Here is a 23512-nt window from a genome sequence, read left to right as displayed (position 1 = left end):
ATCTTTTCCTTGCAGAAGTGTTTATTCAAGTCCTTTGCCCATTTTTTAATTGGGCTGTTAGTCTTTTTATTGTTGAGTTGCGTAGTTCTTTAAACATCCTGAATATTAGATCCTTATCTGATATATGACTTATAAACATTTTCTTCCTTTTTGTGGGTTAACTTTTCACTCTCTTGATACTGTATCCTTTGATGTACAAGAGGTTTAATTTTAGCAAAGTTCAATTTATGTATTTTCCTTCTTTTGTGGCCTCTACTTTCAGTGTCTTATTTAAGAAACCACTGCCAATCATTGTGCAGATCTGTCTCTATATTTTCTTCTAAGCATCTTAGAGTTTGAACTCCAGTTTAGGTCTTTGATGAATTTTTAGTTAATTTTTGCATATGGTATAAGGTAAGGATCCAATCTCTCTCTTTTGCATGTGGATATTCAGTTTTCCCTGGGCTTCCCTGGTGCCTCAGTGGTAAAGAATTTGCCTGCCAATGCAGGAGGTATGGGTTTGATCCCAGGAAGATACCCTGGAGAAGGAAATGGCAACCCATTCCAGTATTCTTGCTGGGAAATCCCATGGACAGAGGAGCCTCTGTCCATACATATAACCTCTGTATTCAGTGCAGAGGTTACAAAGAATTGGACACGAGGTAAGGGACTAAACAACAACCATATTCAGTTTTCCTAGCACCTTTTGTTAAAAGGACTGTCCTTATAAATGGTGAAAACAGTAGGAACCAATTTAAACATAACTTGATATATGCTACATTTTTTGTCACAAAAGACAATTTCAAAGAAGGGAATATGAAGAACAAACAAACACTCAGACAATTAATCAGTGTTTTTTGACATTCTTGTAATACTACAAACAAAGCCTAATGCTGACTGCTGTGAGGGTAATACATTTAATTTAAGGTACAGTCTGAATTTTTTTGAAAAGCTAAAAATTTATTTGGGGATGTAAGCCACTACACCAGCTAATTTAAATAATTTGAGGCATGCATGGAGCCAGGCCAAATAAGCGCTTCAGATAATATGCACCATGGGAATTTGGAAGAGGCAGTTATCACTGCCAGCTGGGATGAAAATTTCTTTGTTGGCGTTAGTGTTAATTGAGCCACGTAAGTCATTTTGAAAGAACAAAAGAAAAACAGAAAACTGAAGTTTATATACATACACCCTTTCTAACATGTTCCAAGTAACTAGTTATTTTATTAACAGCTTTTCATCAAAGGAGTAATGTGATGAAATTTATAAAACATATGCAATTAGTACAATGAATTTGTTTCCAGTATTTTTAAAACAGTAACAGGAAATATGACAATTTTTCCTGTTTTTCATATTCAACAAATTCAATATATGGCATTTCCCTTTTAATTCTTTTAAAACACAACATAACCTCTAACATTTGAATGTTTCAAAACTGCCTCTCCTGTGGGCATTGTGTTCATCTTCACTTTAAAAAAAAACATTTAAGAGATACGTTTCACATTGTCTATTTTGTAAGAAAATGTTAAGGGAAAAACTTATAGGGAACATAAAACTTAATAATTCCAAATAATAAATTAAAAAATAATTCAAATGGTAATAGGCAGTCTTTAGCAACTGAACTATTCCTCAATGACAGACACCTGAATGAATTAAGGCATATAAAAAATGCTTTGTGTGGATATACAGATTAAAATACATTTACCATTGATCACATAGTTCAAAATTTCCCCAAATATATTAACCAAGCCATAAAAAGAATAATTGATACTACTGAAAGTAAAATCATTATACAGTTTGATCTCACCTCAAATACAGTAAAGCTTAGTTTATTAAGAAATGTCTGACTTTAGTATTACAACTCAGAAAATGAAATGAATCTTCTAAAACTAAACACAGAGTATTTAAATCTAAGAGAGAGACATATAATACTTACCAAATTTGGATTGATATATAACCATTTGCTACATGTTTATCAAATATAAACATCAGTAAAACTTTACAAAGTAATATATTTGCATCATTTATATTCCTTTTCCTTCTACTGAGTCCTTGGCATCAATACTTGGTGGTACCTATAGATTCCTGCCTTCCTTATGCATGTTATTCACAAAGAGAAGCTCTAGAGATTTCTTTTTCATGGAAGTTAGGTAGTTGGTGACTTTACGAATTAATTATTTACTGACTTGGTATATGTTTGGATTCAATTTCAACAGGGTACAAAGAATCAAGACACTGAGGTTAATTTTAGGTAAGCATGAAAATGGACATCTTACCCACATGCAGGCCTCAATCCTAACTTTTGAGATGATGCTCCATAAAGAAATGGTTCCTTCAGTGCCCTCTTCATCTGGGCAAATAATCTGATCAGGATAAGGTGGTTCAGGGAAATTAACTGAATTGCACTCATAAGCAGCTAATGTAACTGAAGCTATATGTGGACCCTACAAAAAAAAATATGAGAAAACTTTGATGAGAAATATTAAAGAAAAAGGAATTATCATGATGTTATTTTAATGTTACCTTAATCATCACACATTAATAGAAAAATGTTAGCTTTTAAAGAATAAGAATTCACCCAAGTATTTCAAGATGCAACTGATAATTTGAAAAAATAATCACTCCCAGAGTCTCAAGGTTTACTTTTTTAAAAAACAATTTCAAATTTATGGGGATATAATTTACATATAGTAAGAGTAATTTTTTAGATCTGTTGTTCAGTAAGTTTTGACAATTATATTTAGTCATATAACCATAACTAATCAGGATACAGATACACAGCATTTCCATCAATGCAAAAAGTTCCCTTGTGTCCTGTTGTAGTCAACCTCCTTTCCCTAACACGAGTCTCTGGAAACCATGATTTCTCAGTTGATTCTTATTTTATTTATCCATACATCTCATTTGTAAGAATGCTATCCCCTGTAAAAAACCTTCTGTGCCCCTATTTTTTAAGGCATACTTTGAAAATACTACTTTTCCCCTTACTTTACAAAGTTGATACACACTCAGAAAAATAAACTTATGTTTACCAAAGGGAATAGCTGGAGGGCAGGAATTAGGAGTTTGAGATTAACATATATACACTACTATATCTAAAACACGTAAACAAGGACATGCTCTATAGCCCAGAAAACTATATTCAGTATCTTGCAATCACCTACAATGGAAGAGATGCTGAAAAAGTATATACATACACATATATAACTGAATCGCTTTGCTGTACACTTGAAACTAACACAGCATTATAACTAACTATATTTCAAAAAACAATAGTTGATGAAGTAACTACCTCACTTATCTTTCTCACTGAGATTGTAAAACAATAATAAAATTGTGGAACCAGTACCAATGAAATTTTCTTTTAAAGTAATTTTTTCTATGGAAGATTTTGTGCTGCTCTGTACCTTTATTTTGAAACATTATAAATTAATAATAATAGATTAAAATGACTTAGTATTTAGATGTGTGATAAAGGTTTAAATACAATGGTTCTCAAATGAACATGTATGCCAATATGAGGTATCTGAACATGTATGCCAATATGAGGTATTTGTTAAAAAATATAAATTCCTGGGTCCCCTAAGCATAAACTGGTTCAATAAGCAGACATGGGAATATGTATGTTTTACACAAGTTCCTTTAGGGTTTCAAGTAGGTTCTTATAGTCTATTAAGGGTCAGAAAATAAGCAACCTCAGAAAAATCACTTAACCCACTCTTTAGCAAGGCAAAAGAATTAGATTCATTTGACAGCTTTATCTAGTTCCATAATTAAAAAACCCTAAATACAATCAAGCTGACAATAAAATCCATTACTAATTTCCAAGGTTCTCATGAAGTGTAAGCTCTAGAAGTTGGATGTTCTTAACATGTTGCTCTAACATACATGATGCCAGTATTCACTTTAAAACATACTGTTGCCATAAGCATAACTTCTACAGCCAGATGTACTCACTCAGGTTCTGGCCTCTGCCTCTTACTAAGTCTTGTTTTCCTCATCTATAAAATGCTAATGATAAAACACCTTCAGGACCTACATTCTGGGGATACTGTGAGGTTTCAATTAGTCAACTTATATAAATATACTTGACTTAGTGCTGGGCATATAGTAAGCCCTCAGAAAGTATTAACCATTCACTGTTATAAAGAAAAATATTGTATTTATAGAAAAAATCATACACATACATAAGGATATATATATATAGACACACATATAGTAAATGATCTTTGGATTTAAAAAAGTCTTTTTAAACCACATGGTAAAAGAATTTGTGGTTCAAAGACAAACTGAGTAAGATGTAGCAATGAGAATAAAACATTAAAGAACTCCTGTTGCTATCAAAATAAAAGGTGATATTAAGCAAATTTTTTTGTTGCCTGTAATATGAAAAAGAAAGATATTCATAAATCTAAGCTCCATTTCCCCCTAAATGCAGTGGTACTTTGTGTTCAAATAAAAATCTATAAAAAGAAGGCCTACACTTGGCACTGAATCAATTAACTATAAAGTTTTCCTCTGAGCCAAAAAGAAACCTATGTGAATTTTTAGTCTGTTCCTCTTTTTCTTAAGTTTTAATTCACTGAAAACTATAAATAGTAATAATAAGTTTAAAAATAATTATAGAATCTTTTAAAAAGGAATGGTATTTTTTTTGAGAAGCTATAATTAATCATGAAATCTACAATCTATAATCTCTGAATATTATATGTGCATAAAAGATATTTCACAGTTACAGAAGAAAGAATTATTTTGTGCTTCTACACACACACACACACACACACACACACACACACTAAAGTTTGTAGAATTCAGAGGAACTGAATAATTAGTGAGAAATTTCTGGTTGTACACTTACAGATAAGCACCAGACGCAATTAAAAAAAAAAAAAACCTGTTAACTTCACATTTACTGTTTGAAAACACAAAAGTGATACTACTTAAGGCAAAACAAAAGAAATTCAAGGGTTTGTTCATGATATCCCTACACAACTGTCCTCTAGAAATGAACTCTAGGAGAACAAAACTTGAACTTAGACACTAAAATAATGAGATTTCTGGGATACAGAGGAAGGAAAAAAACTACATTTCTATTCTAGAAATATAAATAAAATATGCACCCCAACCGATTAAACAGGTCATTCAACAAGATAGAAGACTTTTTCACAGTCTTAATTTTAAGTGATTCTAAAAAGGGAAAATTTTCAGCAATCTGTTGAAAATATTTTCCCTAAAGAAAGGACGGTTTACACAATTAAACTGATATATACTTTCCATAACCACACTAATAAGTCATGATTACTCAGCCTTAGTGGCAGATGTGGTGGTTCCCAGACAAAATGAACATGAATAACTCAGCTTCTGGTCTGTTGCTCATTCTCAAGAGCCCATTTAGCCTGTACCTCAACATTTTAGTTTAAGCTATGTTAAGTGATAGCAAGCCTCAAAAGTTCTTTTTAACATTACAGGTTAATAGTTCCTAAATATAATGGACTTGACTGAAATAAATATTAGTTTACATGAAGAATCCAAACACAAAAACCGAAAGACAATCATTTTGATTAAGAGAATTTTCGATCATTTTGATTAAGAGAATTTTAACAGTTACACGTATTAAATTACCTTTTAAGTCGATTTTCTAAAACCTACAATTTACTACAATGTTATCAAACATAAAAGAATCACATTTAAGCCATACTAAATGAAGAAATGAGGGATAAAGACAAAAAGCTACAGTATAAGCAGCAAAGGCTACCTGGAAAGATTCACCACAAAACATAAAAGTAATACCATGTACTGAGCAGGAGGTTCCAGCTCTCATGCGAGTAGGCAAGTATTGATATGCATGGGCTAGAGATTCTGGCCTGTGGCTGAGGGTTTTCTGCCTTATATCATGAAGTGACTGGAACAGATGTTCACTCCTACACGAAACAACTGGAAACCTTACAAAATACATGGAACAGTTCTTTTCAGACGTTGTACCACAGGCAGTACGGCATTTCTTGACTGCTGAGAAGAGGGATACAAGTGCAGAAGCCCTGTGATGACTCTGGCTTCCCACGTGTAGACACACTGTGTGTCTGCAGCAAAATCCACAGTCCAGGGGACTTCCCTGGTGGTCCAGTGGTTAGGACTCTGAGCTTCCAATGCCAGGGTCCTGGGTTCGATTCCTGATTGAGGAACTAAAATGCCACATGCTTCAGAACAACTAAACCTGGGCGCTGCAACTACTGAGCCTGTAAGCTCTGAAGCCCCCCCGCCACAACAAAAAGATCCTGTACGCCACAACTAAGACCCGAGGCAGCCAAATTAAAAAAAAAAAAAAAAATCCATAGTCCATGGGACTTCCCTGGAGGTGCCGTGGATAGAAACTGGCCTGCCAATGCAGGGGACACAGGTTTGATTCCTGGTCCAGGAATATTCCATATGCCACAGAGCAGCTAGGCCTGTATGCCAACTACTGAGCCTGCGTGCCCAGAGCCTTTGCTACACAGCAAGAGAAACTACTGCAATGAGAAGCTGCGCGACGCAACTAGAGAGTAGCCTCTGCTCACCAAAACCAGAGAAAGCCCACACAAAGCAACGAACACCCAGTGCAGCCAAAAAGTAAAATAAAGAATAAAAATAAAATCTGTTGTCCAAAGAGGAAGACCTTAAGAAAAGCATGGTAGTACTGCTGCACTGAGAAGAAAATCTGAGTTTGGGGGGTGCTGAGTGGTTGAAATCTGTGGGGCAGAGTACTTAATGCAGGGAAAGGACTCTCCATTTGCGTATGGGGGTCCCCCTGAGACTCTAGCATACCAAGCTACACTGCATGCTATGATGAGATTCTATAAGGCCAGGCAAAGTACAATTAGTGAGAAAAGAAGCTGAACAATTCCAAGACTTCACCCAGGGCTGGGAAACACCTGAACTTCATTGAGCTGGAATGGAAAGACTTAGCATTCAGGGATGACCTTGGAAAGAGCCTAGTAAACACTAAACAGATCATAATAGAGGTTTTAAAAAGACTTAAATGAACCAAGCCAGCCCACTAGTAACTTAGTGCCCTCCAAAACAAAAAAATTGATACTCTGTAAAGGATGATGACAAAATCCAAATAATCAACAACTTAATACCACATTTCAGCATCTAATAAGAAATAGCTAGATATGGGAAACAGTTTGGAAAATATGACCCATAACCCGAAGAAACAATAGTCAACAGAAACAGACCCAGAAATGTTAGATATAATGGAATTAGCAGACAAGGCCTTAAAAATATTAGGTGGGCTAAAACCCAGAAACAGTGGGTTTCTCTGTTATGTTATGGAAAAATTCAAATGAACTTTCTGGCCAACCCAATATGTTCAAAGATTTAAAGCAATAATGGGCAAATTTTAGCCCAGGGGCCAAATTGAGCCTACCACCAGCTTCACAGAGTTTCAAAGAAGGTAACCATGTATACATGGCTATACATATCACCTCTGGATAATTCTGTGCTACAAGGGTAACAATGAGCAGCTCTGACCTAGACTCTGTGGTCTATGAAGTCTAAAACATTTATTATTTGGACATTTACATAAATAGTTTGCTGATCCCTGATTTAAAGGAAAACATAAACAACACGGGAAGAAATACAAGTATAAAAATAATAAAATGGAACTTCTAGAGCTGAAAATGTAATATCTGAAAAATATATTTGAAAAATATGAGAAAAATTCACTCGATAGTCAACAGATTAGATACCACAGGACAAATATTAGAGAACTTGAAGATAAGGCAACAGAAAGTATGTGAACCAAAGGATACAGAGAGAAAGGCGATGGAGAAGCAAACTTCAGTAACCTGTGGAATAATACCAAACAGTCTAATATATATGTAACTGGAATCCCAGAAAGAGAGGGGAAAGTGTGTGTGTGTGTGTGTGTGTGCACATGCATGCCTGTTGGCGAAGGGGTGGCAGAATATTTTCAAGATCTGATGAAAACTATCAATCCATCAACTCACCGATGTAAGAAATTCAACAAACCTCAGTCAGGATCAACATAAAACACAATCAAATTGCTGAAAATCATCATAATCACATCATAATCAAATTCTATAATTCAGCAATATCAAGAAAGTCTTAAAAGCAGAGGGGATAAAAATAACACATTATATAGGCAATCTTGCTTCACTGCAGTTTGCAGATATTGTGATCTTTACAAACTGAAGGTTTGTGGCAATCTTGTGTCAAGCGAATTTATTGGCTCCATTTTTCCTACAGCATTATTATTTAACTAAGGTATATATATATATATATTTAGGCATGTAATAGAGTATAATATATAGTAAACGTAACTTTTAGATGCACTGAGAAACCAAAAAATCCATGACTTGCTTTCTCACCATACTCGCTTGTACTCTGGAACCAAATCTACAATGTCTCCAAGGTATGACTGAGTCATCTACAGGGAAATACAGATAGGGTTTTCTCATCAGAAACAAACCAAAACCAATGGAATTACTTCTCTAAAGTGCTGAAAGGGGAAAAAAAAATCTGTGAATCTAGAATTAAGGAAAAATATACTTCAAAAATAAAGATGAAATAATAACATTTTCAGACAGACAAAAGCCAAAAGAATGTGTTCCAGGAGAGAACACCGTTTTTCCTCATTTTAAAATCTCTTTAAAAAAAATAACTAGTTGTTTAAAGCAAAAACCATGATATATGTCAGACGCCCCAGGTGGCTGAGCCATAAAGAATCTGCCTGCCAAGGCCAGAGATGAGGAGACATGAGTTCGATCCCTGGGTGGGGAAGATTCCTGGAGGAGGAAATGGCAACTCACTCCAGTATTCTTGCCTGGAAAATCCCATGGAGAGAGGAGCCTGTTGGGCTACAGTCCACAGGGTCACAGAGAGTCAGACGTGACTGAGCACGCAAGCACACACACACGCGACATATGCAGAAGTAAGATACAAGAGAGTTCAGTTGCTCAGGCATCTCTAACTCCTTGCAACCCCATGGACTGCAGCATATGTAAGACAGCAAATATAAGACAACAACAGCATAAAGTATGGGAGGGAGAAAAGGGATTATAACATTATAATGTGGTTATAGTATATATCCTAAAATACTACTCATTTCAAAAGAAGGTAAGAAAAGAATAGAAAACAGGTGGGGACCAGCAGTTTAAGGGTAGACTTAAACCCAACCATACTGACAGCTAGATTAATTGCAAATGTGCCAAATATACAAATGAAAACGTAGAGTGTCAGACTGAATTAAAAAGCAAGACCTCAGTATGTGCTCTCTACAAAAAGCCCATTTAAAATATCGAGATCCAAAAGTAAAGGGATGAAAAAAGATAAAGTGTGTAAAAATAATCATACAAAAGATAGAGTATTCTACATTAATAAGAGACTAAGCAGATTTCAGGAGAGGGTATATTATTTTACAGAAATGAATAAGGACATTTCATAATGATAAAAAAGGCTAATTCTCAGGAAGACAGAAAAATCCTAAATGTGTATGCACCTAATAACAGCATGTCAAAATGTATAAAGCAAAAACTAACAGAACTAAAATGAGAAATAAAAACATGTCTACAATTAGAGTTGAAATTTCAACACCCGTCTCTTTCATTGACAGAATAAACAAACTGAAAACCAGAATGAATACAGAAAACTTGAACAACATGGAACACTATACCCCAAAATAGCCAAATACATATTCAAGTATACATGAAAGTCACCAAGAGAGATCATATACTGTGGTATAAGTGAGTCTCAGCACATTTAAAAGAATGTACCATGTGACAAGGTAATACAAGCAGCACTTCTTGAGGAAAAGTAGCAAATGATAGTCCTCAAAAGTTAATTTTTCTATTTAAGGACAGTGTCCTTAAATCTAGGTAGTGGTAATCAATGGAAGTTAAACAGCTATATACAGCGCAGGCTGTTATTCCCCAGCACAGGAAGCTCTATAAATTTCCTAGCTAGCAACCAGGTCACTAGTAACATTCACAAACTGCCTCTGAGAGTTCCGAATTACTGCCAATGGAAGTTCCCTTTAATGATTCCGAAGGTCAAATTTTATGATTGGGATGAAAAGTTACACTCTCATCAGAGTGACAGGTTTTTAGGGTCCTTTTTTGGGGTGGGTGGTTACTTTAACATAGTCATTCTAAGTGAAGTCAACTCAACAAGACAGTTCAGCTCTCTGTGATATATCGAACATCTGGTTTTGCTTCAGTTCAAAGCCTCATATATCTTAGTCTCATGAGCTGTATTACACTGTATTTTCCAAAGTTTTGATAGTGGAATAATTTTGCTCTGTCCAGGATAAAAAGATGTAGTGCTTGGCCAGGCGAGAGGATGTCTGGGTGAGAGTAAGACCATCGTTAGCTAGGGGGTGGGTGGGAGGTTGAGGAGGAGACAGGATTTCTAACAAGAGCAGATACAGGCATTTGCAGGAAAAGTATTTTAACTTAAAACATTCTTTTAAGATAAATTTTTAAAGTTACACTTCTGTAATTTACATTCTTTCAGGAATAGTAAATATACTATTAGCTCTATCAAATTAATAGAAATTTAGAATTAAAAAAACCCATTATCCCAGAGGTAAAATGATCATTCCTGAAATTATAACACACAAAAATATCCCAAACTGGTAGCGAGGAGTTCTAAGCAGTGCCCTGATAAAGCAGGACCTATATAAGTCCTGAGAAAGCAGTCCTGGCGCCACAAACACAAATTAGTAAATGACAAAAACTAGTCTATGTATTGTTGCTCCATTTAAAGACAAGTGTTTTCTGGATTTTTAACTTTGTTTGGTTCTTTTGGGGGCCCTTTTTTCCAGAGACATTTTTGAAAAAGTGAAAACCTAAAATGATCGTATCAGTTAATTATAAGCCTAATTTAGCCAAGCTTTTTTATCAACCAGGATGACAAATATGATATCACAATAATAGTGTAGTACAGGGACTTCCCTGGAGGGCCAGTAGTTAAGACTCAGAGATTCCAATGTAGGAGGTCTGGATTTGATCCTTGGTTGAAGAACTAAGTTCCCACATGCTGCACAGCTAGGGGGCTGCCCCTGCCAAAGAAGAGTGTAGTATGTGTATGTATGAGTTTTTTTAAGGAAGATGAGCAGACAGACAGACATTCTTCCACTCCAGGCAGCTCCCTCAGAACTGATAAAACATTCCTAAAGACTGGAGTTGTTTGTATAACATCTGTAATGTCAATTCATAGCCTAATCCATCATCCATACACAGAAGTCAAGTGTGATCCCAAAGGCAAAATTTCCAATTAGTTTTGTCTGGAAAGTTTAAGGCAAAGGTAATAAAATCAAGAATTCTGTGCTGATTCACTGGGAAAACATTTGTTTGCCACACTCCTTCTCTGAGGAACAAAAGGAGTCAGTGGTTAGTCTGGAATGTGATTCATTAGGAATATCTGGGTGATAAATAAATGAAAAGAGATGACAAATGGTTGTCTGTATGACTTGCAAAACCTTTGTTTTCTTTAAGTCCAACTTTCAGGGGAGTTTAGAAATGCTTTTACAAACAGGAATTCTACTCTTCAAATTCTTTTAATCATTGCTTTTCTCATCGTAGTCAGAAAACAGTTTACCTAAGGTTACGGTGTACAACAAATAACTCTAGAAGGCTAGAGCATAAAATTGTTGATTCCAAATGGACACTGAGAAGTTTAACTAGTGTTTGTGGGTTTTTTTCCTATGAAAAAGAGTTTATAAATTAAGCCCCTCTTCTCTCCCTATAAAAGGTGCTACAGTGTGTAAAGAAACAGTAATTTGGCCATTAGCTATGTGGATTTTAGTTTTCTAAAAATCTGTTAGTAACTTAACTAGATGTACTCAGACTTCTATCTCACATTCTTCATTTGATGAAAAGCCCGATAATAATAATGGTAATAATACCTGTTCAACCTAAGTAAGAGAGTAATATAATGAGGTTATGTAGTAAAAGTGTTATGATAAGTATAAAATAATCAAAATGAAAATGTGTAAACTCTATAGTTCAGATTCTAGGTTATAAGGACGTGTCTTCAAAGTCATTTTTTATTATATTAAATCAATCATAGTAAAAATATGTTTCACTTTTCTTCTCTAAACCTAAACAATTTTGATCATAAAGTTGATCTAATATTCAGGAGGAATGGACCACGTATTTATAAAGAGAACTTTTAAAAAGGTTACAATTTGTCTAAAATAGATATCCAAAAGAACAGATTTCAGGTAAACTGAATCTTACTCGCTTTCATTTAAGTGCACATTAATAGATAGTGACTTCAGGGCAGGAAGTCAGTCAGTCTGTGCATATCCTTCTGGGTTTGGTGAGAACCCAGCCCTGTCCTGGAGATCCTGGTTTCTACTTTTGATGTGGTGATACTCTTAAGAGTTAATACATGAGTCATTCCTTGGGGAAAGACTCAGAGCTGATCATGCCCTCATCAAAAAAAGGGCAAACAGATCTTTTCTAAGAAGGGCCTGATGGTCTTCCCGCAAGAGCCCTGAGTCACTGCATACTTATAGCCAGAGTCATTATACCTATACAGAGCAATATTAGGTCACACTAGAACCTTCCTTTTGGCAATTTCTTCCCTTTTTTGTCTTAGAGGGACAGACAGGTAAACTATGGAGCAATCATCAGAAGTCAAGCAGGAAAAAATGTGAAGAGGTTGGCTAACAATTTTTAAAAGAATTGTTCCAGCTCATGGCATTAAATGATTCCTATAATAATTCTCTTATTGAAACTGCTTCACTATTTCACTTCAACCCATATCCATGCAGTTTTTCAAATAACATTTTCTTTAGGCAATAAGTAGCCAAGAGTCAAAAAGCTTAAGAAAGGCTTTATATGTATACATATAAAAGAGTACTACAAAGCACTATATACAAACGATGAGGCACTTATTCACTAAAGGAAACAGGGCGCTACAGACAGAGAAGTTCTGCGAACATTTGATAGTAATCAAGACGTTGGACTTCTTAATACAATTTTTACCACATTTTAGCAGTGAAGCAACATTAAACTTTAAGGGAAAAGCAGACTTTTGCATTTTACACAGGGGCAAATATCTCACTACTTACTTTCCTTGTATTTACTATATAACAAACAGCCCCAATTTTTTTTTTATTAAAATGGTCTTTGTTTATGTTTTCAAGTAGAATTCTTTATTCATTTATATCTTATTACCATATCTGATAACCACATTCTAAACTTACAGTTTTATGGCCATGGTTTCTCATGGTACTTAAAACACTCTTGACATTCACTGATTTTTAGATGCAATGTATTTAAACTACCAATCTTTATCTATAAAATGATATTCTTAATCTAAAACAGTCGTTTAACACAACTGACTCATAAATACCATTCAGATGATAATGCCCTGATGGTATATCTTTTTGTAAAATCTGATCTACTTTACAATGTAACTAAATAGCTTCGAAACTTTTCTATGTTCCAATTGCCATCTAAATAAGGCAGTTCTAATGTGAAAATTCCTCCCGTTTTGATTCCCAAAGGTGAGGGAATTCAATGGTTAAAACAGATGACAAAGAGAAAAGGCATTTTGTACAATACATTCAGCCTTCTATTTACAGCTTACTATTTGAGAGTCTTTAAAAACTTTAAAGTGATTGTTGATAGTTTTTGTTCTCAGAGTTCTTTGTCTAAGAGCTGGGCTTGTTTTGAAAGGAACATAGGGCTTGGTAAACCTTTCTCCAGGAAACTGCTCCACCTAGTGTCAAAACTGTCTGTGTACACATTATCTGTAAATTCTTGCTGAAGGACTCATTCTCTTTGTTACTGTTAAACAGAACAGACTTTATAATCATTAATAGCATATGCAGTTTGTTGCTGCTGTCTGTCGCTAACTCGTGTCCAGCGCTTTTGCGACTCCATGGACTGCAGCCTGCCAGACTCCTCTGTCCATGGCAGTTCCCAGGTAAGGATACAGAAGTAGGTTGCTGCTTCCTACTCCAGGGAATCTTCCCAACCCAGGGATTGACCCTGGGTCTCCTATATTGGCAGGTGGATTCTTTACCACTGAGCCACCTGACAGTTGTTAAATCACCTTCTCTTACAACATTAGGAATAATAATGTATGTGCATATAAGGAGCATCACTGAGATATATTTCTCATTATCAAGTTCCAATGTTCCTGCTTTTAAGCTGGTTGTTTACAAAATTACGAATCATATATCCTAGTAATGGGAATAATTCTAATGTGGCTACTGAAATTACCTTATCGCTTCTCCCAATTATTTGTAACAATCTAAATGTAATTCAAAAATTATTTATTTCTCAAATGATTGCAGTGTTGTAAAGGTTGTATTTTTACAACAGACTGGTTCTGCACACATCAATGGTTTCAAACATGAGATCAGAACTAAATTTTGTTGTCATCAGGCAGCTCAACTGGAAGAAATTCTTTTACTTTTCTCTTCATGAAAAGTTGCCTTTTTTTTTTTAACCCCCTGATGGTCTTCCAGACCACTCAAGCACTTGCACAACCATAATTCTCTCCCAAAACGTCATGTTAAGTCTACTCTTATGACCTGGAAGAGAGAAGAAATCCTTTTTTGGCAAACGGAGAAATCAAATGCATAACATGTCACATAAAAATCCTTAGAGGGTAGTTAGTTCACTAAGGCTCCCGAGTTCAATATGCTTCTTCTGGTGTACTATCGTCATTCCATGAATTAGAGCCAGGGTTAGCAAACTACAGCCTGGGATTAAACCCAGTCTGCTATTTGTGTTTTTGAATAAAGATTGACTGGAAAACAGTCACATTCATTCCTATATACTGTTTCTGGGTGCTTTCTTGCTACCATGACAGATCAGAGGAATTACAAAAGGGATTGCGCGGCCTGCAAAGCCTAAAACATTTACTATTTGGCCCCTTTACAGCAAAAGTGCGGCCCCTGGGTTGTCATTGTTCCCTGGGCCAAATCATTATTAAGGTGAAAATTCTGACACATTCAAACACAGAGATACATCAAAGAAGTTAACAGCAGTCACCTTCTCTTTATTAAGCTGTTTTTACTCTGGGCATAATTTCCACTAGTAAATAAGCACTCAAGTTCTGAATCACCTGAAAGGAAACCTGCTACATACACGCTAAGACTAAAATAAATTTGTTAGTGGATTTCTGGAAATTAGTACCTAAGAGAAGAGGGCTTAGAAGATGTGATCTTAGAAAAATCTACCCGTCACAGAGGCTCTTGTGACTTCTGATTTACTTATAAAAGGGGATTCCCAGGTGGTGCTGGTTATAAAGAATCTACCTGCCTATGAAGCAGACGCAAGATGCAGGTTCAGTTCCTGGGTCAGGAAGATTCCCTGGAGCAGGAAATGGCAACCCACTCCAGTACTCTTGCCTGGGTAATGCCACAGACAAAGGAGCCTGCGAGCCCACGGGGTTGCAAAGAGTCAGGCATGACCGAGTGTCTGAGATGTGCGCGTGCACACACGTGCAGGCACACACACACATATTACTTATTAAAAATACGAGGAAAGTAAATGAATGAAATCAGTAAACTTGCGCTACTTGCCAGGCAAAACCAGCTCATGAAATAGACACCAAGTTTATGAAATAGTCATCTACTAGAGGTGTACTTATGCAACACGACTATAAAATTCTAAAACAAAAGAGCAGATGAAAAAAGTGCGTAATGCAAGCATCTTAATGAATTATTTCAGGCACAGGTAGTGGGTTCAATCACTGGGTCAGGAAGATCCCCTGGAGAAGGAAATGGCAACCTACTCAAGTATTCTTGCCTGGGAGATACTATGGACAGGGAGGCCTGGCAAGCTACAGTCCATGGGGTCGTAAAGAGCTGGACACGACTTAGTGACTGAGCATGAGCACCTACTTGTGTGTGTGTGTGTGTGTATGTGTATATATATGCATATATGTGTACATATATACGCCCTTTTCTTAATCTTTATTCATGCCTGAATCTCTTTGCTTCAATGTAGAATCACTTTCCTTCCATTCATTCAAAGAACACTTTTACTATTTCCTTTACAGCATGTTTGCTAGTGGCAAAGTGTTTCTGTTTTTCTGAAAATATCTTTATTTAATACTGTTCACAGGTCACTTTCGAGTATCACCTGTTGGCAGTTATTTTCTTTTAGCCATCTAAAGATAGCCCACTGTCAGCTGACTTTTTTCAACAAAAGCTATGACAAATCAGTCTTCCTGAAGTTCCTGTGAAGACAGTATGTTTTTTCCCTCCATCTCTCCTTTTTCATTCTAGATACTTTTCTCTGGTCAATTAATCCTGTCTTAGCTGTGGTCTGTTGAAGTCCATTAACTGAGTTCTTAATTTCAGATACTATTCTTTTAATTCAAAATTTCCACTTACTCTCCTTTAAAGTTTTCAACCTCTGGTAAAATATTCTAACTTGTTTTTTACTTCTTTGAAACACACTGATTTGGGATTAAGGTACACGCCTACTAACCTTATTAAATAGATACCCTCTAGATCTATTTCTATTATTTCTTGTTTTGACCAAATTATATTGCTTCCTCAGATATCTGATTACTTTGGATTGAGTGTCTGACTTATTTTTTTTTTTTAATATCATGTGACACCTAGGATGACTTTATTTTCCTCCAGACTTAAAATTTACACCTGAGCTTCAGCCTCTGTATGGGCTGATTTGTAGGACACTCATCCTTACATTTAAATTGTGGCCTCTCAGGGCTCCAAAGTCAAGCCTGCAGGTTCATCAGGGCATATACCTGACCAGCTCCAAAGCATGCCTGAAAAGGAGTGTTTTAAAAATAAAAACAGAGTACGACTAGTGATTATAAGAATAATAATGATGATGGTCACTTAACATTCACTGAGCACCTTATATATACTAGCCACTGAACCGAAAAGTATACGTGTCTTATTTACTCCTCCTAATAGCCTTATGAGATAGGTACTATTATTATCACTCCCATTTACAATTGAATAAACTGAGGCTTAAAAAGTTAAGATACTTGTGAAATATCACAGAATTAGTAATACTGGACCATGCATTGAAACCCAGCTCTGACTATGCCCTATTACTTACCTCCCATGACAGGAATATGTTAGTCATATAACAAAATCACCCTCCATGACTTACGTATTTTTAAATAATAAATTAATAGAATTAAGGCATGGTACCTGAAACTGGGCATGCCACAGGAGTATGTTCTGCCTATAAACATGTATGACAATGAAAAGAAAGTCTAACCAATAACTGCTTAACTAATTAATGAATGTGTAAAATTATTAAGAAAACTTATTTTCATTCACATGCATTAACCGGTATTATGCAGCCATAAGTAAAGAAAAAAATAGAACATGCCTCTAATCTATTTGAGGGTTTCATATTTACCCAGAATAGAACCTGCAAATACAGGATATTATATTGGTTGTATAAGCAATGCCACCTAGTGGCAAACTAACATAGCCACAGATAGAAAAAAAGTCCCAGAAGAATGGTTCTTAACCTTGCATGGGTTACAGAGTCTGGAGACTCTAACACTATAGGTCCTTTTCTCCCAGAAAGATGCACAGTTGTGAAGATAAATATAACAAGTACAGTGTTCAGGAAATTAAAAGACCTCCTGAAGCCCATTAGTTGACTGTTAGAATTAATGGAACGAACCAACACACCTAGTCGAGCTGTGCCATGCTAACTTGCTTCAGTTGTGTCCGACTCTTTGCAACCCTGTGGACCACAGCCCTCCAGGCTCCATGGTCCATAGTATTTTTCAGGCAAGATTACTGGAGTAGGTTTCCACACCTTCCTCCAGGGGATCTTCCTGACCCAGGAATCGAACCCACGTCTCTTACGTCTCCTGCACAGGCAGGTGGACTCTTTAATGTGAGTGCCACCTGGGAAGCCCCTCAACTAACCCAGAGGTCCAAACAACTTCCCATGAGCCTTGAGAAGGAATCTATTCATTTTTCCATTCAATCTCTTCCTCTCTGTTTAGCAATCACTATTTCTGCATAAACAGTATCTAACTTTTCCCTTTGTGGTTACACACCTGTTCTCGGCAAATCTCAAGATTTCTACTATTCCCAAATCAATTTACAAAATTGGACAGTAGACCAAACAAGTCATTTTTCCTGGTTGATTTTCATTAATTTTAACATTTAAATTTAATTAAGCAACTAGTCTTACTCCTAATGTTTAAAGAAATGATGAGAATTTCTAGAACATCTGAATTAAGTTATAACTTTCAATTGTAACTAAAAATTTTAAATGAAATTGCTGAATGACAAACTTAAAAATCCAACCCTATGCCCCAACGGTAATCCAAGCCTGTGCCCCAACCAGTAACGCTGAAGAAGCTGAAGTTGAACGGTTCTATGAAGACCTATAAGAACTTTAAGAACTAACACCCAGAAAAGATGTCCTTTTCATTATAGAGAACTGGAATGGAAAAGTAGGAAGTCAAGAAACACCTGGAGTAACAGGCAAATTTGACCTTGGAGTACAAAATGAAGCAGGGCAAAGACTAATAGAGTTTATCAAGAGAACGCACTGGTCATAGCAAACACCTTCTTCCAACAACACAAGAGAAGACTCTACACATGGACATCACCAGATGGTCAACACCGAAATCAGACTGATTATATTCTTTGCAGCCAAAGATGGAGAAGCTCTATACAGTCAGCAAAAACAAAACCAGGAGCTGACTGTGGCTCAGATCATGAACTCCTTATTGCCAAATTCAGACTTAAATTGAAGAAAGTAGGGAAAACCACTAGACCACTCAGGTATGACCTAAATCAAATCCCTTAAGATTATACAGTGGAAGTGAGAAATAGATTTAAGGGACTATATCTGATAGACAGACTGCCTGATGCACTATGGAATGAGGTTCATGACATTGGACAGGAGACAGGGATCAAGACCATCCCCATGGAAAAGAAATGCAAAATAGCAAAATGGCTGTCTGAGGAGGCCTTACAAATAGCTGTGAAAAGAAGAGAAGTGAAAAGCAAAGGAGAAAAGGAAAGATAGAAGCATCTCAATGCAGAATTCCAAAGAATAGCAAGGAGAGATAAGAAAGCCTTCCTCAGAGATCATTGCAAAGAAATAGAGGAAAACAACAGAATGGGAAAGATTAGAGATCTCTTCAAGAAAATCAGAGATACCAAGGGAACATTTCAGGCAAAGATGGGCTCGATAAAGGACAGAAATGGTACGGACCTAACAGAAGCAGAAGACACTAAGAAGAGGTGGCAAGAATACACAGAAGAACTGTACAAAAAAGATCTTCACGACCCAGGTAATCACGATGGTGTGATCACTCACCTAGAGCCAGACATCCTGGAATGTGAGGTCAAGTGGGCCTTAGAAAGCATCACTATGAACAAAGCTAGTGGAGGTGATGGAATTCCAGTTGAGCTATTTCAAATCCTGAAAGATGATGCTGTGAAAGTGCTGCATTATTTCAAATCCTCAAAGATGATGCTGTGAAAGTGCTGCACTCAATATGCCAGCAAATGTGGAAAACTCAGCAATGGCCACAGGACTGGAAAAGGTCCGTTTTCATTCCAATCCCTAAGAAAGGCATTGCCAAAGAACGCTCAAACTACCACACAATTGCACTCACCTCACACGCCAGTAAAGTAATGCTCAAAATTCTCTAAGCCAGGCTTCAGCAATATGTGAACCATGAAGTTCCAGATGCTCAAGCTGGTTTTAGAAAAGGCAGAGGAACCAGAGATCAAATTGCCAACATCCGCTGGATCGTGGAAAAAGCAAGAGAGTTCCAGAAAAACATCTATTTCTGCTTTATTGACTACACCAAAACCTTTGACTGTGTAGATCACAACAAACCATGGAAAATTCTGAAAGAGATGGGAATACCAGACCACCTGACCTGCCTCTTGAGAAACCTATATGCAGGTCAGAAAGCAACAGTTAGAACTGGACATGGAATAACAGACTGGTTCCAAATATGAAAGGGAGTACGTCAAGGCTGTATATTGTCACCCTGCTAATTGATCTTCTATGCAGAGTACATCATGAGAAACGCTGGGCTGGAAGAAGCACAAGCTGGAATCAAGATTGCCAGGAGAAATATCAATAACCTCAGAAATGCAGATGACACCACCTTTATGGCAGAAAGTGAAGAGGAACTAAAAAGCCTCTTGATGAAAGTGAAAGAGGAGAGTGAAAAAGTTGGCTTAAAGCTCAATATTCAGAAAACTAAGATCATGGCATCTGGTCCCATCACTTCATGGGAAATAGATGGGGAAAGAGATGGGGAAACAGTGTCAGACTTCATTTTTGGGGCTCCAAAATCACTGCAGATGGTGACTGCAGCCATGAAATTAAAAGACGCTTACTCCTTGGAAGGAAAGTTATGACCAACCTAGATAGCATATTCAAAAGCAGAGACATTACTTGGCTAACAAAGGTCCATCTAGTCAAGGCTATGGTTTTCCCAGTGATCATGTATGGATGTGAGAGTTGGACTGTGAAGAAAGCTGAGCACCAAAGAACTGATGCTTTTGAACTGTGGTGTTGGAGAAGACTCTTGAGAGTCCCTTGGACTGCAAGGAGATCCAACCAGTCCATTCTAAAGGAGATCAGTCCTGGGTGCTCTTTGGAAGGAATGATGCTAAAGTTGAAACTCCAATACTTTGGCCACCTCATGCGAAGAGCTGACTCATTGGAAAAGACCCTGATGCTGGGAGAGATTGGGGAAAGGAGGAGAAGGGGACGACAGAAGATGAGATGGCTGGATGGCATCACCGACTCGATGGACATGGGTGTGGGTAAACTCCGGGAGTTCATGATGGACAGGGAGGCCTGGCGTGCTGTGACTCATGGGGTCGCAAAGAGTCGGACACGACTGAGCCACTGAACTGAAACGAAACTTAAAAATCAAGAAAACTTTTCATTTCAAAGGCAGATATGTAGGTAAATAATATTTTAGGAAATAGAGTCACATTTTTAGACTACCAGTTAGTTAGACAGTGAGTTATAATTAACTAAACGATTACTTCCAAAAGAGGTAACTTCCATACTGGGAAGAACCTAATTGAGAAATTTTGTCTATGCAGGAAAAATTTTCCTATTTCACTTTAAAATCATAATTTCCATTAAAGAGAACCATGATCAAGAATGACTAAATTTTTTCTCTTTGTTAAAGTCAGTTTCTTTTTCATTTATTTTACTATACATTATCTTTAAGTTTTTCATGCGGACCCTTTTTAAAATCTCTATTGAATCTGTTACCATATTGCTTCTGTTTTATGTTTTCCTTTTTGGCTAAGAAGCATGTGGGATCTTAGGTCCCTAACCAGGGACTGAACCCCTACCCCCTGCACTGGGAGGACAGAGCCTTAACCACTAGACCACCAGGGAAGTCCCTTGTTGTAAACTGTTGTCAAAAGAAGGGTCATATTTCTGACGAAACTTCTCTCCTAATATAGTCAATTGTTTTCTTGACTGAAGAGTTATATGGGTACATGGAAAGGTTGCCTATTTCATCAGAATAAAAATGTATGGCATAAGAACGTTAACATCACATCTCTGTAAGTGAGGACTATGTGAAGGCTCATAATTGAAAGATGTAATTAGGACTTTCCAGATATAATCACATTTCACATATATAATACAAAAGGAATGATGATCTATAAAGAAAAAACTATGTCAACCATTACCACCAAGAAAATGTTAAAAATCTAACCATAGAGTTTGAATAGCTTTTTAAATAATAAGAGATCAAATTCTTAAACTTTTATTTGATACTGCTTTGCCTCTAGTTTCCTGGCTATTTTTCTCCATAACTGCCAAAGTTCACAAATGCATAGTCTATACTTACTGATGACATTTTTTTTTTACTACACATTTGCTACACTATTGTTTACTGACTAGCTTGGCTCTTGGAAGGACTACCGGAAATAATTCAGGTAAAGAGCTGAGCACACAGTCTAGCATGTGGTAAGCTTTCAATAAATGTTAGTTTATTGGTCAGGATAGGTTAAAATAACAAATAGCCCCCAAACTCAGTAGCTTAAGACAACTAAGTTTCTATCTCCCTTACTCTACATATCCATCAGAGGCGAGCAAGGTGAATCTGCTCACCATAGTCAGAGACTCGGGCTCCAGGTGAAACACAGCATGACAAGCCTTGAAGCTTCCATCAGGAAGCAAGATCTATCAGTTATGCTCACATTTCTTTGATGAAAGCAAATCACCTGGCTGGAGTTCAACAGGATGTGGATGCAACATCTCACAAAAATAAATACCAAATATGGATAAAAAACCAACAGAATTGACTTCAGTTAGTATTACTCTGATGACAATAATGACAATGTTTGCCATTTTTGGTAGTAGTAGTAGAAACAGCTGTAGTTAATTTCTTAGAATCTGACTTTCATCCCATCAGGTAATTAAAAATAAACAAAAACCAGTGACATCTTTTAATTTCCTTTTGCTTGACTTCTCAGGAAATTATTTTTTCCCAATATTTGTTTTTCTTCATTTTCCCTATTATACCTAAGGAATTCTGGAAGGAATTGTGTGTTTAAGAACTAACAAATTTAAGAACTAAAGATAATCTCATCAAATGGAAATGGCATATTCTGGGTATCTTTTTATTTTTAACATTAATATATTGCTCTTCAAGACTTCTCATTCTGAATTTGTTTGCTATACTGACCTTTCATCCATTTTTGATCACTACTATCTAAAAAAGTGTTCTTCTGACCAAATCCTCACTGATTCATGATAAAAAAAAGAAAACCTCTCAAACACACACACAACTCACAACAAACTAGGAACAGAAGTAAGTTTCATCTACTTGATAAAGAACACCTACAAAAACCTGTAGCTAACATGTAGCTTCATGGTGAGAAACTAGAGGCTTCCTCACTAAGGTTGGGAACAAGGTGATTTCCCTGTCACCACTCCAATTCAACATCAGACGGAGCTAATGCAATAAAAGACGAGGGGTAAAAACGAAAGGGTACACAGATTGAGAAGGAAAAAACAAAACTATTTGCAGATGACACAATTATCTCATACAGAAAATCCTAAAGAATCAACAACAAAGTCCTGAAACTACTTAGGTTGCAGGATACAAGGTTAATATACAAAAGTTGATTACTTTCCTATGTATCACCAATTAATATACATAATCTACAGATCATGTCCCTAGGTATTTACCCAAATGAGCCAAATTCTTATATATATATCCAAAACCCTGCACATGAATATTTATAGCAGCTTTATTCATAATTGCTATAACCTGGAAATAACCATGATGATCTTCAATACATGAATGGATAAACAAATTGTGGTACATCCAGGAAATGGGATATTATTTGGGAATTAAAAAAATGAGATATTGGCACTTCCCGGTGACCCAGGGGACTTTGTGCTTCCAATGCAGTGGGTGTGGGTTTGATCCTTGGTTGAGGAATTAAGATCCCACATGAGGTGGGGCATGGCCCCCCCAAAAATAAAGAACTGAGGTATCAAGCCATGAAGACAATGGAGGAACTTTACATACATATTGCTAA

The 23512-nt window shown here is 36.4% G+C and overlaps 1 protein-coding gene across 3 annotated transcripts in view; it reads right to left on the bottom strand.

The window, feature by feature from the left end:
* Nucleotides 1–23512, bottom strand: part of VMP1 (vacuole membrane protein 1) — a 132383-nt gene that overhangs the window by 76586 nt on the left and 32285 nt on the right. For all 3 annotated transcript variants that reach the window (XM_069602677.1, XM_069602678.1, XM_069602676.1), the window contains exon 6: nt 2256–2423. In XM_069602677.1, the coding sequence (XP_069458778.1) occupies nt 2256–2423 (168 nt within the window). The remainder of the gene's footprint in view (nt 1–2255; nt 2424–23512) is intronic.

This window comes from Ovis canadensis, chromosome 11 (assembly GCF_042477335.2).
Source record: "Ovis canadensis isolate MfBH-ARS-UI-01 breed Bighorn chromosome 11, ARS-UI_OviCan_v2, whole genome shotgun sequence".
NCBI classification, from domain to species: domain Eukaryota; kingdom Metazoa; phylum Chordata; class Mammalia; order Artiodactyla; family Bovidae; genus Ovis; species Ovis canadensis.
This window is presented reverse-complemented; position numbering and strand designations above follow the sequence as displayed.